The 17,737-nt window shown below is 49.9% G+C and overlaps 2 protein-coding genes across 2 annotated transcripts; both read left to right on the forward strand.

Moving 5' to 3' along the window:
* Nucleotides 1-2,839: 2,839 nt before the first annotated feature.
* Nucleotides 2,840-7,686, forward strand: LOC134054820 (keratin, type II cytoskeletal 4-like). The gene is made up of 9 exons (XM_062510815.1): nt 2,840-3,358; nt 4,065-4,282; nt 5,356-5,416; nt 5,809-5,904; nt 5,997-6,161; nt 6,382-6,507; nt 6,879-7,099; nt 7,297-7,331; nt 7,433-7,686. The coding sequence occupies exons 1-9, from the start codon at nt 2,840-2,842 to the stop codon at nt 7,684-7,686; spliced, it is 1,695 nt and encodes a 564-aa protein (XP_062366799.1).
* A 4,914-nt stretch (nt 7,687-12,600) lies between these two features.
* On the forward strand, nt 12,601-17,423 carry LOC134055019 (keratin, type II cytoskeletal 5-like). Its single transcript, XM_062511124.1, has 9 exons — nt 12,601-13,224; nt 13,853-14,067; nt 14,266-14,326; nt 14,639-14,734; nt 14,870-15,034; nt 15,953-16,078; nt 16,328-16,548; nt 16,939-16,973; nt 17,080-17,423. The coding sequence occupies exons 1-9, from the start codon at nt 12,601-12,603 to the stop codon at nt 17,421-17,423; spliced, it is 1,887 nt and encodes a 628-aa protein (XP_062367108.1).
* Nucleotides 17,424-17,737: the final 314 nt, after the last annotated feature.

The following is a 17,737-nucleotide window of genomic DNA, read 5'->3' on the forward strand; positions in this document are numbered from 1 at the left end:
TTCAGCTGGGAGGCCCCCAATCCCAATGGTTTTCCCTCAAAAACATGGGATCCCCGCTACCTTAAGCACCCCCCCGACCCTTTTAATACTGAATTCACCCCATTTTGGTGTCCTTGTTTGCCCTCCATGTGGGAAGAAACAGGGGGACCTGGGTGTCCAGTGGGTCATTATTCACATGGATTCCTGTGAGTACTTCAGTGTCAGCCCTACCCCAGCCTGGGGCCCACCCTCATCCTGTGACCCTCAGGAGGGTCTTCACCCCCTCACAGGGATCCTGCAGGGGCTGTCAAGTCCAAGTTGGTGGTCCTTCCTGGGACTACCTCCCTGATGAGCCGTAATCCTCATTCCCTGGGATGTTTCCCAGTGCTGGGGCTGCGATGAGCTTTCCTTGTGGCTGGGCACGATGCAGGGTCCCATCCCTGGGCAGTGGGACAGCAGGAGAGGTGACACCAATGGCATCACAACAGTAAGAGAGAAAGTCAACCTGCTCCTGGGGATTTGTGAATCCTGGGATCAGGGGGTGCTTTGAGCTCTGGGCTGCCAGCTCTGCTCCTGCCATGGATCCTGGGGCACCCAGGGCTCTCGGCAGTCCCAGGGTACCGCCCGTCTTCTGCAACACCTGCTTTGATCTCCCGGGGACCCACCTTGTTGCTCCAGCTGTCACCATTCCTGCTCCCAGCCCTGCAATTTCCTGGGTCGGTGGCTGCCAACAGGAGCAGCAAGGAGTTTCTGGATCTGATGTTTTCCCAGTTGAACCCAGTCCCAGCACAGTTTTGGGGTGAAATCAGTTGTATTTGGGCTCTGGTTTTGCTACATGTTTCCCTGGTTGGGACTGCTGGGCATCTGTGCTGGTGGTCCCTTTTCCCATAGCATACACTGAGAAGGTGGGATGTTGGGGTGCTGGATGGGTGATGATGGTCAAGTTCAGGTGGGTGATGGTGGCCAGTGTTCAGTGAGTGACAGTGGCCAAGACTGCGCAGAAGATGGTGTCTAACATTGGGTAGGTGATGGTGGCCAACACTGAGTGGGGGATGGCCCTCCATGTTAGGGTGGATGGGTGACGGTGGCCAGCAGTGGGTGAGGGGTGGTGGCCAACACTGATTGGGTGACAGTGGCCAGCCTTGGGCCCACGACTTTGCTCCTGATGGATTCCCATCCTGGCAAGCGCTGGAGCATCTAAGATACTCCACCTTGGAGTTTAGGAGGGATTCGGGACCGGTCCCATGTCCCAGTGAGGTGTCTCCACCCCTTGGTGGCAGGGCAGGGCAGGGCTTTGCTAGCCCAGCAGCTGCTTGGGCAAATGCCGGGCTGCCTGCAGGCCAGTGGCTGGGCCAGGAGCTGATGCTGGAGCCACCCTGGGAACTCCTGGCAGGAATGCTCTCCGCCCTGGCTCCAACAGGTTCATTCGGTTTTGGGGCAGATCTGCTGGTTGCGCAAGGTCAAAAGATGCAGCCGCCGCCTCCTTCCCTCTGTTCAAACCGCTTCTCTTCTCCAGCTGGAAAACTGGGGAGCCCTGGAGGGTGGGAGAGGGTTTCCAGGTGGTGCTGGGGTGTGCAGGATGGGCATTGTCTAAAGGGAGCATCAACTTCCCTGTTCCCTACACTGCAAATCCCCTGGGGCTGAACATCCTGGAGCTTCAGGAATCCCCAGTGAGATTCAGGAGGAAACACCAGGACATACACCCAGACCTAGATTTACATATTTTCAGTGAAAAAAAAAAAAGCCAGGGGTGAACAGTCTCAGACCTGAAACTGGTTCCACAAACTTCTCCCAGTGAATGGGATAATCCAGAGCTGGATTTTATTGGCAGTGTGACATTGGGGGGAAGTTTTTGGGGCTTTTTATTTGTTTAAACGGTGGGGTAAAGTGGGATCCTCAATGGAGGCAGCTCAACACCTCATTTAAATAGAAATTTAAAGCAATTAAGCAATTAAACTGTGCTGTTTTAACAATGGGGTAGGCTGAGAGTGGCTTTGCAGAGTACCACATGCTATGGAGAGTTTGGAGACCCACATGGACCCTCAGGAAACATCCCAAAATCCATGGAAGTTTACTCAGAGGAGGGATGTGAACCTCTGTCAAAGTTGTGAAGCAGGAAACAGTCTTGACCCTGCTGGGGTGCTGTGCAACACAGATTATATTGAGATATTTCAATCTCTGCAAATCCCAGTGTGTCCCACCCAGCTCAGCCCATTACTGAGAGGGATCCAGAATGACTTAAAAATCCTTTCAGAAGGTTTAAGAAGGTTTTAAAATCATCTTTATTGACATAAAAGTAGTCTTAAAGCCCTGCCAAACACTAATGCTCCCAGTTGTGAAACGCTTTGGACAACCCACGTCACCTCTCCACGGAGCAGGAGGTTGAAACTGAGTGCATCTGAGGGTGTGCCTGGGAGCCTGGGTTTTTGTTGGAATTCAGTGAACCCAGGCCCTGGTGTCAGGCCGAAAATGACAGATTTAGCTAAAACAAGGGTTTCCCTTGAGGGTGTGACGCATCAGAGAGTTCATGGGGCTTTGTGATGAGTGACAACCCAGGGAATTTGAGTTGGAGTTTGGCTCCAACACCAACAATACTTTTGTTTTTCTTTACTCTCTGGGGAGTGTTTGCAGGCAGGTCATGATTGTGGCAAAGTGAGGAGGGCGTCCTTTCAAACCTGAAAACAATGAAGAGAATGAAACAACCCCCAAAAAATGACATCTCCACTCCCCCCTGGCACCGACCAACTCCCTGTGCCCATAAAAAGGGGAGACTCAGCAGCTACTCCCACAGGACTTGGCTCCTCTTGCCTCCCAAGCTCTGGCCTCAGCCCTTTGCTCAGAATTTTGGGGACTCTTCACCATGTCTCGCCAGTCCTGTGCTCTTGGCAAGGGTTTCAGCTCCAGCTCTGTGTGTTTTGGGGGCAAGAACAAGGTCACGTTTGGCTCTGCGCACCGCGGAGGATGCCGGGGATCTGGTGGTGCTGGTGGCTTCAGCAGCCGGAGCCTCTATTCCCTGGGGGGCAGTAAAAGTACCTCCCTGGGAGGATTTGGGGGGGCTGGTGGTACCTGCAGAGGCTTTGGTGGCCAAGGAGGCTTTGGCTTTGGGGCCGGAGCGGGATTTGGGGGTGGCTATGGTACAGGGTGCTTTGGTGGAGGCCTCAGCAGTGGCTTTGGTGGTTTTGGTGGAGGATTTGATGGTGGAATGGGGGGCCAGGGCTTCCCTCCGTGCCCCCCGGGTGGCATCAGGGAGGTGACCATCAACCAGAGCCTGCTGGCCCCCCTCAACCTGGAGATTGACCCTGAGATCCAGAAGGTTCGGACACAGGAGCGGGAGGAGATCAAGAAACTCAATGACAAATTTGCCTCCTTCATCGACAAGGTGTGGAGGGGCTTCACTCTGGGATTGTCTCTGGAGGGTGGGAATGACCAGGAGATGTTCATCCAGTGGCACCCAGATCTGAGAGTTGCCCAAATCTCCATAAACTGAAGGTGTTTGGGGCTGTTTTTATGGGGAAAAGGGGCTACTTTATGGGGAACATTAGGCTACACTGAAGGAGAAGGTGAAATTTTTTTGGGTGCTTGGGGCTATTTTTAATGGGATTTTGAGTGCTCTAGGCTACTTTTAAAGAAAAGATGTGATTTTGTGTGACTTGGGCTATTTTAAAGGAGAAGGTGGGATTTTTTGGGGAATATTTTTAAGGAGATGTTGGGATTTGGGCTGTTTTGGGCTATTCTTAAGGAGAAGATGGGATGTGTAGTGACTTAGGCTATTTTTAAGATGGTAGGAATTTTTAGGATGTTTTGGTCTATTTTGAAGATGTTGGGACTTTTTTGGCTATTTTGAACAAGAAGGTACCAAGCCCATGAAGTTAATTTTTTTTCTCCTGTTTAGAAGCTCCAAAACTGGGGAGGGGATATGACCTCTTTAGCCCACTCACCCCATCCACTGCAGTTCTACCTGTCCTGTAGGACTGGGGAGTCATCACAAATTAAATGGGAATAAAAGATGGAAAACACGTAGGAAAAAAGATCAATAAGAAGATGGGGTTTTGAAGGAAGAATCACTCTTTTCCCCACCTGTTTAGGTTCGGTTCCTGGAGCAGCAGAACAGAGTCCTGGAGACCAAGTGGGAGCTGCTGCAGCAACAGGCTGGTCCAGGAACGGGGGGCAGGAACCTGGACCCTTTCTTTGAGACTTACATCAGTGGGCTGAGGAAGCAGTTGGATGGTCTCTTCAGTGAGAAGCACCAACTGGAGACAGAGCTGAAGAGCTTCCAGGACATGGTGGAGGACTTCAAGACAAAGTAGGTTGTTTGGGGTGTCTGGTGATGAATAAACAGGGAGAAAAGCTCACTTCAAACAGTCAAAAAAAGAGAAATATTGATAATAATTTTCAATATTTTTTTTCCCTGATGGCTAGAAAACATAAAAAGTTTTGAGGAAAGTGAGTATGGATGAAAAGTGGTGCTTTTTCAAGGTTTTTCTCAACTTTTCTCAGATTTTCTCAATATATTGCTAGAATTGTGCTTCTTCCTGAAGGAGGACCCTTCACTCTTTGTCTTCCTCAAGAAGGAATTCCTTAAGAATCGGTGATGTTATGATTTAGTGAATTAATCAGTTGCTAAACCCAACTCTAATTTCCTTATGGATTTCCTCATGATTCCTTCGCATAATATCCTTCAGGATTTGAGGATTTCTGTGGGAGATTGACATGAAGTTAAAAAAAAGAAAGGAAAAATAGAAATTATTTTCTGGCTGTTATTTATTATAATATATAATTCATTTTAGTCTAAAAATACAAACATAAAATGTGTCCAGTTGGAAAAAGTAGAAAAAGGACTGGAGAAATGAATCCATTTGAGGAATTACAAAAGATAGTGGGCATGGAAGTCTGGGAATCATTGGAATCCATAAGACCTGGGATCAACCAGAGGTTGCTGGGAGAAAATTGACTTTATATTTGGAGGTGAACATCTGGAAAATTTGAGCCCATTTGGGATTCTGGGGTGTCCTGTGCCGGGGCAGGAGCTGAACATGATGATCCCTGTAAGTCCCTTCCAAATCAGGAGATTCCTTGATACTAGTGAGAGGCTGCAGGTTTTTGGATCTCATAGAAGGAACTTGGAGTGGCCGCAGACACCAGGACTCACTTCAGCAGAGCCAGAATTCCTCTTTCCAGGTTTTCCTCACCCAGGTGCTGGAGACACAGGAGCCAGGGCTTGTCCTGAAAGGCGAAGTGCAATTCCCTGTCCATAAATCTCCCTTGTGGCAGATCTATTTTCGCCGAGTGTATGAGTCTGAGGCCAACAATGTTCATTAGTCTGAGCCAGAGCCAAAACAAGCAGCCAGATTCCATCTCCCTCCTTCCCATCCACAGGTACGAGGAGGAGATAAACAAAAGGACAGCAGCTGAGAACGAATTTGTGCTCCTGAAGAAGGTCAAGTCCTTGTTTCTTACCTAAAGGGACTCCAGGAGAGCTGGAGAGGGACTTTGGACAATGGCCTGGAGGGACAGGACACAGGGAATGGCTTCCCAGTGCCAGAGGGCAGGGATAGATGGGATATTGGAAAGGAACTCTTCCCTGTGAAGGCGGGGAGGCCCTGGAATGGATTTCCAAGAGAAGCTGTGGCTGCCTCATCCCTGGAAGTGCCCAAGGCCAGGCTAGATGGGGCTTGGAGCAGTCTGGGAGAGTGAAAGGTGTCCCTGCCCATGGAAGGGGATGGAATTGCATTTAAAGTCCCTTCCATCCCAGACCCTTCCATGATTCCATGAAATTTTGGATTAACTGGTGTGTGCTGGGCAGGTTTTCTCATCCCATCTCTGCTACAGGACGTGGATGGAGTCTACATGACTAAGGTGGAACTCCAGGGAAAACTGGATTCTCTGTCAGATGAGATCAACTTCCTCAAGTGTCTTTATGAGGCAGTGAGTGCTCTGGGGACATTGGGACGGGAGAGGGTTGTGGCACCATAAGGAAGCTCTGGAAAGGCTAAATCTTGGTTGGACGTCACCTGTAGGAGCTGTCCCAGATGCAGAAGACTGTGTCTGACACCTCGGTGGTGCTGTCCATGGACAACAACCGGAACCTGGACCTGGACAGCATCATTGCAGAGGTCAAGGTGCAGTACGAGGAGATCGCCAACCGCAGCCGGCTGGAGGCCGAGTCCTGGTACCGGTGCAAGGTGAGAGTGGCACATGCTGCTGGGGTTCTCCATTTTCCGAGGGGGTGGAAGAGCTACTGGTGGCAGCTCAGGCCATGGCAAGATCTTTAATGTTGCTGGTGCTGGTCCATCCAGAGTGGACCTGGCACAGACTTGCTCTCCTTGGCTTCCCTGCGATGATGCAGGAGCAGCTGTGAGGTCACAATAGAGTCAACATGCTCTTCGTGCTTCATCCCACCAGTACGAGGAGCTGCAGGCAACTGCGGGCAAGCATGGGGACAGCCTCAAGGACACCAAGATTGAGATCTCGGAGCTCAACCGCATGATCCAGAGGATACGGGCTGAGATTGAGAGTGTGAAGAAGCAGGTGGGGGGTTATGTTTTTTGAGTAATGGGGAGGACCTCTTGGTCAAGCCCTTTAGAACTTCCCTGAAGGGAAGTAAGTGTAGTGGGAATTATTGGGCATGGGAGGGACCTGGGAATAGCTGAGCCTGAGTGGGTCTGGCACATATTGCCCAGAGAAGTTATGGATGCTCCATCCATGGAAGTGTCCAAGGCCAGGTAGGATGGAGCTTGGAGCAACCTGGGATAGTGGAAGGTCTCCCTGCTCATGCTCCAGATCACCTTTAAGGTCCTGTCCAACCCAAACCATTACATGTTTCTCTGATCTGTGATCATGGTTTCGTCTCTCACTGGCTCCCCCCACACCACTCACCCCACCCATGTCTTGCCCTCCAGTGTGAGACTGTTCAGACATCAATTGCGGATGCAGAGCAGCGTGGGGAGGTGGCTCTCAAGGATGCCAGGGACAAACTGGCTGAGCTGGAGACAGCTCTGCAAAAAGCCAAGGCTGACCTGGCCCGACAACTCCGGGAATACCAGGAGCTCATGAATGTCAAACTAGCCCTGGATGTGGAGATTGCGACCTACAGGAAGCTGTTGGAGGGCGAGGAGTGCAGGTGAGTGGGATACAGCAAGAATTCCAATGTATCCTGATCAATAAATGGGAAAAATGTGCCATCATCTTCATAAAACATTAATGGTAGTGCCATGAGCCATGGATCATGGTCCTGTGGCTGTGCTAGTGGACCAATCCTGACTTTGTGGTGGAGCACTCCAGATGCTCTGGATCTGACACTGTCTCTTTTCTTTGCAGGATGTCTGGAGAGTGCCAGAGCTCCGTCAGCATCTGTAAGTACTGTTCCCATGGGAGTGTGGTGGGCTGGGATCAGTGCTCCCAAACTTCTTGGTGGCATCAGAGGTAACCTGGTACCTTTTGTTCCTCTCTGCAGCCGTGGTGGGCGGCAGCAGCTCCATGGGAGGTGGATACGGCAGTGGATTGTGCCTTGGAGGAGGAGGAATTGGCTTTGGAAGTGGGAAAGGCAGCTGCAGCACTGGTGGTGCTGGTTTATGCTTCAGCCTGGGAGGGGGTGGATTTAGTGCCGGGGGTGGATTTGGTTCCCTGGGTGGGGGATCTAACTCAGTGGTGGTGGGGGGATCTGGCAACATCCTAAAGAATGGTGGCCCCGCTGGCCGGAGGGCATAGGAGAGGGATCAACCCCCCAGCCCCGGCACCCAGAGGAGAAAGGGAGCAAATTGCACGATGACCCCCCAATGACCACTGAGTGGTGGGCACTGATGGCACAGGAGACAAACATGGCCAAATCTACCTTCTAAGGACTGAAATTCCTAACAGCAGCCAAGAACAGCTCAACTCCTTGTGCTCCCCTCCAGCTGCTGGACATCAAGGTGCCCAGGTCTCCTTTGGAAGTAGGACCTGCCCATTCATGGGGAGCCCTAAACCTGTCTGGGATGAGCCTGTGGGGCAGCACCCTCCAAGTAAGAGGCACCCAACCACAGGCAGGTACCTTGGCTTCTCTCAAACTCTTGTGCTGGATCCAGCCGTGGTGCAACTTTATTCAGTGCCACTCATCAGCCCCAGCTGAAGCTCTAAAACAGGAATTTCCTTCTGGTGCCTTGGCCCAGCTGAAGATGTTTCTCACCCAACTGACTTTTGGTTTGCTCCCCCCACCCCTCCCCGCCCTGGCCAGGTTTCACTTGGGCTGTTGTAAAATGTTAATTTTTACTCAGGGTTCACCTTTTTTGGGACCATGGGAACAATCGTGTGTATTTGCTTAAGTCTTTCTCCTTGGCTTATGCCATCCCCCAATAAACATGAGAGGCAGAAACCTGGTGTGGTTTTCTCCCCGACCAAAGAGTTTCATGTTGTAACAAGTCTTGTCTTCTGACGAGATCTGAAAACATTTCCTGACTTTCTCCTGCCCTTTGAAGTCTGAATTTAAAGGAACTCAGGTGAAGGTGCAACCGGGTCTCCTCTCACCCCTCTCTGTCACCAAAAACGTGGGGAGTTTTGCAGGAATAAGGAGGGTCTCACTGGGGAGGCTGAAGCAGAGTGACAGTGACACAGTTGGGGGTGTCTTTGGTGACAGCCCTGGGAATGAGTCCACTCCTGGCAGATAGAGAGAGAGGCAACCCCTGGATCCTCCTCTTTGTCCTGCAGGATCACTGGACATGGCAGATTGTTTTCCCACCACTGTCCCCCGCCAGATCTGAGCAAACTTTCAGACTCTGTGGATTTTAGGAGACTCTTCCCTTCCTCCTTCTCTTCCTAAGCCCTTTCCATGCTGGAGTTAGCTGATTTGGGATATTCCCCAGCTGTCCCACCTCTCCCTGGCCACCGCACCTGACCACACAACTGCCCACCCTGTCTTCCAAGGTGGCCCCAGCGACTGTGGTGCCACAGCTGGAGCTCCCAGGGCACTCTTTTCACAAATCTGAGTGCTTTAGGAGCATCCTACCATGGTTGCTGTGGGAGAAGGAACAGTGGTCATCACCCTTCCAAATAATTTGGAGCTAATTCCTTGGTATCCATGATTTTGGAGCCAGTCCTGCAGCTTTTCCTACTGTCTGGACTCACCAGGGATCCATGGATTGCTCTTACGGCACCTCCAAAAGGCAGCTGAGACCATGGGAAGAGACCATGCTCTCCCCCTGCTCCATCAAACCCCACCCCTTCCCAAAAGTAGAGTATTTGGATAAATTTTGATCCCCAAACTCCTTCTGTGGTTTGACTTCTTGCTCAGGAGACCTTGAATCACATCCCTGGCCAACCACAGACTGTGCTTGGGGTGACTCATCCCATTTCTCCCATGTTCAGTTCTGAGCTGGTAAAGGCTGAAGACATCCAGTACCAGCAGTGACAGGCTGAATGTCACAATGGAATGTCACAATGCTGCCAGCACGGGCTTGTCACTGTTTGGGTGGGGACATGGTTTGAGTGATGGTTAAACATTTGGGGAGTTGTAAAAGTGACCTAAAGTGGTGTTGAATGAAAAGGCATTGACTTCCCTCGGAGTCACTCAAATCCCTCGGAGTCATCCCAATCCCTCAGAGTCACCCCAGTCCAAATTTACTTCCAGCAGTGGCTCCTGCCTGAGACAAAGGGCTTCTCCTGGAGCACAAATGCCATTACTAAAACAAACATGCATGCAAATTCCTCCCCTTTTGTTCTTGGGATGGCATCAGCAATTAGGGAAAAATTCTCCCAGGCCAGACACAGAGGTGATATAATTCCTACCTCTGGTTGGAGGAGGGAAAATATTTTCCATGGTTTGAAAATAGGATTAGATACATCAGGGTTTGTCCCTGCCCATGGCAGGGCATGGAGGTCAAGATGAACTTGAAGGTCCTTCCCAGCCCAAACCATCCCATGATACTGTGATTCCATGGTTTCCTCTCAGTTATTCAAGGCCTGTTTATTTTCACAGCATCATGAAACAGTTTGGGTGGGAAACCTCTGAAGGTTTCCTTCACTAAGGGCTCTAGGACAGCTGTAGAAGGACTTAGAAAGAGCCTGAAATAAAGGATAAGGGGTGATGGCTTCCAGCTGGAAGAAGGCAGGATTAGACAGGATATCAGGAAGGAATTCCTGCCTGTGAGGGTGGTGAGGTCTTGGAATGGATTTTCTGGAAAAACTGTGGCTGATGCATCCCAGGCTGTCCAGGCTGGACACGGCTTGGAGCAATGTGGTCTAGTGGAATGTGTCCCTGCCGATGTCCCATGGCAGAGGTAAGATGGAATGATCTTTCCACTCCTTTCCCACCCAAGCCATTCCACCTCTGCCGGTGTTCACGTTTGAACCAGGTGGTGATGTTGATACCCAAATCCCAGTTTGATTTCCTAAGCTTGGCCGGAGCTGTGGTCGTGACTCAACACTCTGCGTTATCTTTCCACGTGTGCTTGGGGCTCTGCCGTTTGCTGACTTGAGAGCTCTCCTCCCCTGGGAAAGAGAGAACTTTCAGATCATGTCATCCCGCCCACAGAAAGAGAAAAAAATCCCAACAAAAATCACCCAGGAAAGTGTAACCAGAGGTTTGATAACACTGAGGGAGGTGGGTCTTGCCTGGGGTATTGGGGGACAGTGCTTTAGCCCCCATTTTTATTGTGTGTTGATTTCTTGTCTGTTTTTTGATTTATTGCCTATAAAACCCTCTGTCCAATACACCCCCCTCACTTCCTTTGCTCCCACAGTGAGGTTTTGATATTATATATATATTTATTTTTTCCAAAAGTACGATTTGATGATCTTAAAAGTCTTTTCCAGTCTTAACAATACTATAATTCCATGATTTTTCTTAGGCTTATCTACCCCCCCAACCCACCTCCTTGAGTCCTCCCAGACCCACACAGGTCCTGGAAGTGGGATAAACACAGGGAATGTGGTGTTTTGCAGTGGAAATGCCAGTTTAGCGGCATATTCGGGTCCCAAGGCACTTTTGGAAATGGGTATCTGGGCAATATTTTTAGAGGTATTTAAACATCTGATGATACCAGAAGTTGCTGGTGTGGATTTTCCAGAAGCTCTTAATTAACATGTGCTGTGTGAGAATTCTGAGACCTGCACCAGATAGCTGCAGCACAGCTAGGTGCCTGCAGAGCTGTGGGTTTGGACTTCAATACATCCTAAGTGGCTTTAAAATGCTGAAAAGTAATAAAAAAAAAATTTTCTCCATAAAAAATAAAATGAGACTAATTGTTACTTGATAAGCAAGGCAAAAGGGTGGATCTGTGATGGATTTTTAGACTGAATGACTTACAGAGTCAGCCTGAATTATTCCATGATTCTGTGAAGGGTGGTGCATGCCAAATCCCTGGAAGTGTCCAAGGCCAAAGTGAATGGGCTTGGAGCCACCTGGGATGCGGAAGGTGTCCCTGCCCACGGCAGGGGGTGGAACAAGATGAGATTTAAAGTCCTTTCCAACACAAGCCATTCTGGAATTCCTTGATGGATCATAGTCTGAGTCCATCCTCAGCTGGGAATTGGAACTGGAGGATTCCGACAAACTCCTGCCTTTCTAGAATCTACATCTGCCAAAGATATATTGGCATAAACACCAAATATAAACACCAAAATAAGTGAAACAGCTGAAAAGAATGGTGATTCCTCCAAGCCTTATGCTTTCCTCATTTCCACATCTCTATAAATGAGTTGAGCTCTTTGAATCACATTTAAATTGTTCCAGGGTGTGTGATGTGGGCAGCAAGGTTTAGGATCCCTCCTTCCACTGTGTTCCCGGGGCTGTCCCTCCATCTTCCTGCACGTCCCACCATTGCAGCTGGTGCCTGATGTCTCCTCATGGTCCTGAAAGCTTTCAGAAAATCCTACATGGGTTTCACAGATAGGGTATTTCCTCACCAGTGCTAAGATTGTCTCAGCATGAAGACAGTGGGACACACTTTAGTCCAACAATAAATGAACTTCCAGTGCCAGCACTAGTGTCTAGTCACTAGTGAGGTTTTATTTATCAAAAAGGTGCAGAGCCTCATCAAAATGTAATTTGCTGAGCTCTGGCTGTAGATTGAGAAACTCAATTCCCTGAGCCAAAGGCAATTTTCCAAGTAAAAAGAAGGCTGAGGGTGTAATTTAGGTGTGTTTTGGGAATTGTGAAAGCCAGGCTACAACTTGGCATGAGCTGCAGTGCCTGCCTGCAATGGGGCTTTGGAGCGAGAGATTTAAAGATAAACACAAGCAGGGGAACAACCCCAGTGGATGAAAGGTGGAAAACAAACACCTGGTGTATCCTAGTGAGGCTCTTGCTCCTTCACAAGGTGTAAGTTTCCTTAGTCATGGTACACTGGGAGCCCCAGTTGGATCTTTTTTTTCCTTTTCTCCTGCATTAGAGGGTGTGTTTCTGGGTAGGGTGAGTGTTTGGCAAATTGGAGATGGAAATCTTTAGCCACGCCACACTGATGAAGACAGGACCTGTCTCCTCCTTCACGCCCATGCAGACCCAGCCCACCTCCAAAAACACATAAAAGGGAGCATCCGCTGCCCTCTAGCCAGAGGGACTGACTTCCCTTCTTCCACCCACCTCCTCACCCACAACCCCACTGAGTTCCTCAGCTTCTCCATTCTTGGCTCTTTTGAGGATAACCAGCCATGTCTCGTCAGTCTGTCTGCAGGAGCTTTGGAGGGGGGAGCAGAAGGGGCTTTAGCTCCTGCTCTGCAATCGGTGGTGGCTTTGGAGGCGGCAGCCGGAGCAGGAGCAGCTACAGCTCGTACTCAGTGTCCAGGGGATTCGGAGGTGGAGGACGGTGTGGGGGCTTCGGCAGCCGGAGCCTCCACAACATGGGGGGCAGCGCCAGGATGTCCATGGGCGGGTGCTATGGTGGTGGGTACGGCAGCAGGATGGGCAGCTTTGGTGGGAGCTATGGGGGTCTTGGCAGTTTTGGGGGTGGAATGGGTGGTGGAGGAGGAGGAATGTGTGGCTTTGGAGGAATGGGTGGAGGAGGAATGGGTGGTGGAGGAGGAATGGGTGGCTTTGGAGGAATGGGTGGCTTTGGTGGTGGAATGGGTGGCGGAGGAATGGGTGGCTTTGGTGGCCCAGGCTTTGGCATGGGTGGCCCCGGGAGAGGTGGCCCTGGGATCCAGCCAGTGCAGATTGACACAACCCTCCTGCGTCCGGTCCACGTTGAGATTGATCCCCAGATCCAGCAAGTTAAAAACCAGGAGAAGGAGCAGATCAAGACCCTGAACAACCAGTTTGCCTCCTTCATTGACAAGGTGAGAGGGTGGGATTGTGCCTGATTAAGGCCAAAATTAGGAGGAACGTCGCAGTTGCATAGAAACATCCTTCTGGAGCGAAATCCCAGCCGGCAGAGAAGCTTGAGCTAAGCCTTTTCATTAAGGGAGGAGATAGGAATCTCTCCTCCACACAAGATCAAAGCAATGTCTCCAGGGCTTTCATCTGCCCTGTTGCACCAAGCTCTACTCTGAGGTTACTCTAGCAAGCAGGTTCAACATCTCCAACCTCTGCAGGTTTCGGGCACAGATTCTCCCTCCTCCACCATTCTCTGCCCAAACAACCTCCCACTTAAGTATTAATTTGCATATTTTTCTCTTTGTTTTCAAATCTCCAGGCTTTTAAATCTAGGCTGGAAATCAGATTTCCACACTGCCTGCAATGGGGATGGACTTGGAGTGAGGCCAATGTGTAAAAGCTCCTATGAGTAGAAAATTATTAGAAATTTCCTTCTGTTCCTGATTTTGAAGCTTAGGCACCAACAGAAATTAAAAAAAAAATAGTTAATTGAATCTCTCATCACCATACAAATCTTTCTGAGTGATGCAAGAGATGCTTTGGTGGGAGCTGTTCCTGTATGATGGTGGGTCCTCTGTGTCTTGGCTGTAGGTCCGATTCCTGGAGCAGCAGAACAAGGTGCTCTCCACCAAGTGGGAGCTGCTCCAGCAGCAAGGGCCATCAGGGCCCAGGAAGAACCTGGATGTGATCTTTGAGAATTACATCCAGAACCTGCGGAGGCAGCTGGAATCAATCTTGGCACAGCGGGGGCAGCTGGAGTCAGAGCTGCAGAACATGCAGCAGTACGTCGAGGATTACAAAACCAAGTGAGTGTGGAGCCAAGAGCAGCTCAAGCAGCTTTTTGGTCACTTTAGTTTTCCCCAACTTCTTTTTATGGTGATAGTGGAGATAGTTTTTCAGCCTAAATATTTTAATTTAGGCTTTTTTTTTTTCCTTTCAGTTTGTTTCTCACGGCCTTAGGCAGGAAAGTCCAGGAACTCAGTTTGCACTTTTCCTCTCCATAGGTATGAGGAAGAGATCAACCGGCGCACGACAGCCGAGAATGAGTTTGTGGTGCTGAAGAAGGTGAGTCACAGGCACCACCAAATAATTCCCCAATATTTGGCTTTACCTGTGCTTGAATCGGAATTGAGGAGTTTTTAAGATCTCCCAGCTGATATCTGGAATTCCTTAAATTCAATTTGCATAATGGGATGACACCATAACATTATTTATTTTCAATTATTTATATATGTGGTTGTAGAATTATATATAAACATAATGATGTCCCAGTGAATAACACAGTGAATAACACTGAACCCTCAGACAGCAATTCCCACAAGCCTGAAGAATTCCCAAGAGGAAGCAAAACTGTTTTATATGGGATCTTTCCTTTAGGATGTGGACAGTGCCTACATGACCAAAGTTGAGCTGGAAGCCAAGGTGGGAGCTCTGACAGATGAAATCAACTTCCTGAGGTGCATCTATGAGGAGGTAGGAGCTCTCTCTTCTCTGGGGGGGGCCAAAATTGTCATCAGGTGTGTGGTAGCCAAGGACACAGAGGTTGGATTGGGCGCCTGGGAGTATTTAGGCTTGAGATGGTGCCTCTGACTCATGTCTTGGTTGCAGGAGCTGTCTCAGATGCAGACGATCAGTCGGGATCTGTCCGTGGTGGTGTCCATGGACAACAACCGGCACCTGGACCTGGACAGTATCATCGAGGAGGTCCGGCGCCAGTATGAGCAGATTGCCCAGAGCAGCCGGGCTGAGGCCGAGGCTTGGTACCAGAGTCAGGTGAGTCATGGAGTAGTCGAGACTCCTGGGTGTGGCTGGGTGATTTACAATAATTTATGGCAGGATGAGGCACCTTTTCAAGCTAACGGAGCTGGAGCTCGTAGTGCAATGAAGGTCCAGAGGGATTGAGCTGCTTTTGAGGGATCTGACTCACTGTTCCCAATGCGTCCCAAACTCACTGAGTTGCATGGCAGAAACTGATGCCTTGAGATGCTACCTAGAACAGAGGCTAGACAGTTTTAATGGAATAAAGCAGGCATTTATTAAAAAGGTCTTCACAGGATACACCTTGGGCAGTACAAGAGCCTGGCCAAGGTTCTTGTACTCAGGATGGGTGACGGATCACACATTTTCACACTTTTATAAGTCTTGGTCCATTTTCATATTGGGGTTAATTTTCCAATTTCAGATTCAGGTAATGCAGTCCCATCTTCCCAGATTGCTCTCCTCAATTCGCTGTTCTTTGCACTTTTTGGGCCCAAAGCTGCAATGGTGTCCATGGTTCTTGGGCTGTAAAAAGATTGTTTTGTCTGATTGAACTGAGAGGAGAACTTGCTAACACTTTCTATGAAGTTCAGAGTTACAAACTAATGCAGTACAGAATCCAGATAATATGAGAGCTAAAATTTAAGGCATCAAAATCTCTTGATAAAAATGGCCCAAAATGCACCTTAATGAGAAAATTCCATCCCAAGTGGCTTTTCAGATGCCAAGAGATGCTTTTTAGTATCATTAACATCCATTTCAAAGCTCAAACCCCATGACTGAGTCCCAGAGCCACCTTGAACATTGAGCTGGGCATCCATTGGCAGGACAGTGGGTCCTCATAGCATCACCTGAGCCTTGAAACTGGGGACAAATCTTCTAGAGGCACCAGGAATGCATCACTGATGGGTCATTCTCTCTTGATGCCATCAGTACGAGCAGCTCCAGAGCACAGCTGGCCGGCATGGAGACAACCTCCGCAACACCAAGATGGAGATCCAGGAGCTGACCAGGAACATTCAGAGGCTGCGGGCTGAGATTGAGAACGTGAAGAAGCAGGTAGGGATTGCTTGATATCTCAGGGATGAGATCGTGGACATCAAGAAAGGGAGGGGCTGGTCAGTGTCTCAGGGGCAGGTGACAGCAGGTTGGATCACAAATGACCATGAGTGGGGAAGAAACCTTGTATCACCCCATGTTCACTTCATGCAGATGTTTATTTGCCTCCTGATTTCTCCTCTTGGGGGTCTGAGGACTGATCATTAGGGACAAATTGAGGTCTGAGAAAGCTCCCATTGTGCTCCCCAGAACCAGCAGCTGCAGGCAGCCATTGCTGAGGCTGAAGAGAGGGGAGAGATGGCTCTCAAAGATGCCAGGTTGAAGTTGGAGGAGCTGGAGAGTGCTCTGCAGAAGGACAAGGAGGAGCTGGCTCGCCTGCTGAAGGAGTACCAGGAGTTGCTGAATGTCAAGATCGCACTGGACGTTGAGATTGCCATGTACAGGAAGCTGCTGGAGGGGGAGGAGAACAGGTAAACAACAGAGATCTCATTGGGTGTTGTGATCTACACTGGATGCCTGGAATATTGACTGTAATCCCAAACCAATTCTTCAGGCTAATAGGTAGGTGTTGTGATTGATGCTGTGTGGGATATTCTGGGGCTCAGGACCCATAACTGGCTCCCTAGAGGTGGCAGAGCTGCTGCCCCATCTCTGTCATTACTGAATTTTTAATGAACCTCAAATCTGGAGAAACCTCATTGTAAAGAGGAATTGTCAACCCCTTCCCTTCTGCAACCTTTAGTGATTCCAAAGTGGCTTAGGAGGGTGAATGAGGAAAATTATTTGATAGTGGAAACACAGTTTGAAGTTTTTACAACGTCTCATTTATTGGGTAATAAAATGTCCAATTTCCTTCGCAGGTTGTGCAACGATGGCATGTCAAACGTCAATGTCTGTAAGTATCTGCCCCGGGGTCCCTCAGAAAAAGCATCAGATTGTGTTTCTTCAGGGACAGAGCCTGAGACTGGGCAATGGGAACATAACCTGTGCTTCTCTTCCAGCTGTGGTGGGCAGGACGACCATCTCCGGAGGCAGAGGAAGCATGGGAGGAGGATTCGGAGGCAGCGGCATAGGAGGAGGATTCGGAGGCAGCAGCTGTGGAATGGGAGGAGGATTTGGAGGCGGCAGCGGCATGGGAGGAGGAATGGGAGGAGGCGGCATCTGCGGAGGAGGCAGCAGCTTTGGAGGAGGCAGCATGGGTGGCAGCTGTGGGATGGGAGGAGGAATGTACGGTGGGGGCTTCTCCTCTGGAAGCGGAAGGATGTGTGGCTCTGGCGGGGGATCCTCCTCCATGCGGAGATGCGTCACCACCACCTCGGTCAAATCTTCGGGGGTGAGATTCTGAGCCCCGAAGGTTGACAAGGAAAGAAGCATCTCCTCTCTCCTCCTGACAGCAGCCCAGCCTCCCGAAGCCCAGCTCCGTTGTCCTGCAATGGGATGAACTGTGTCCCTCCCATTCAGTTCATCCCAGCTCCTGGTCCCACCCAGGGGTTTGGTGGCGATGCCGTGCGTGTCCTGGCACCAGGAGCTGCCTGGCAGGAGGGGCTGCTCTGCCTTCCTTGCTGTGTTGTACATTTCTTGTGGCAAATGTGTATAAAACTCCTCTTTCATCCTCTCTCCTCCTGTTCTGTGTCCCTGGGGTTCTTCTGTGTGTGTCCA

This window comes from Cinclus cinclus, chromosome 30 (assembly GCF_963662255.1).
Source record: "Cinclus cinclus chromosome 30, bCinCin1.1, whole genome shotgun sequence".
Classification (NCBI taxonomy): domain Eukaryota; kingdom Metazoa; phylum Chordata; class Aves; order Passeriformes; family Cinclidae; genus Cinclus; species Cinclus cinclus.

Bases quoted from the DNA above. Each gene is read 5' to 3' on its own strand.
- LOC134054820 (XM_062510815.1), top strand. From the start codon at position 2,840: ATGTCTCGCCAGTCCTGTGCTCTTGGCAAGGGTTTCAGCTCCAGCTCT. The intron at 3,359-4,064 runs GTGTGGAGGGGC...CCACCTGTTTAG, and splicing joins TTGCCTCCTTCATCGACAAG to GTTCGGTTCCTGGAGCAGCA. The intron at 5,905-5,996 runs GTGAGTGCTCTG...CGTCACCTGTAG, and splicing joins TCAAGTGTCTTTATGAGGCA to GAGCTGTCCCAGATGCAGAA.
- LOC134055019 (XM_062511124.1), top strand. From the start codon at position 12,601: ATGTCTCGTCAGTCTGTCTGCAGGAGCTTTGGAGGGGGGAGCAGAAGG. The intron at 14,735-14,869 runs GTAGGAGCTCTC...TCTTGGTTGCAG, and splicing joins TGAGGTGCATCTATGAGGAG to GAGCTGTCTCAGATGCAGAC. The intron at 15,035-15,952 runs GTGAGTCATGGA...TGATGCCATCAG, and splicing joins AGGCTTGGTACCAGAGTCAG to TACGAGCAGCTCCAGAGCAC.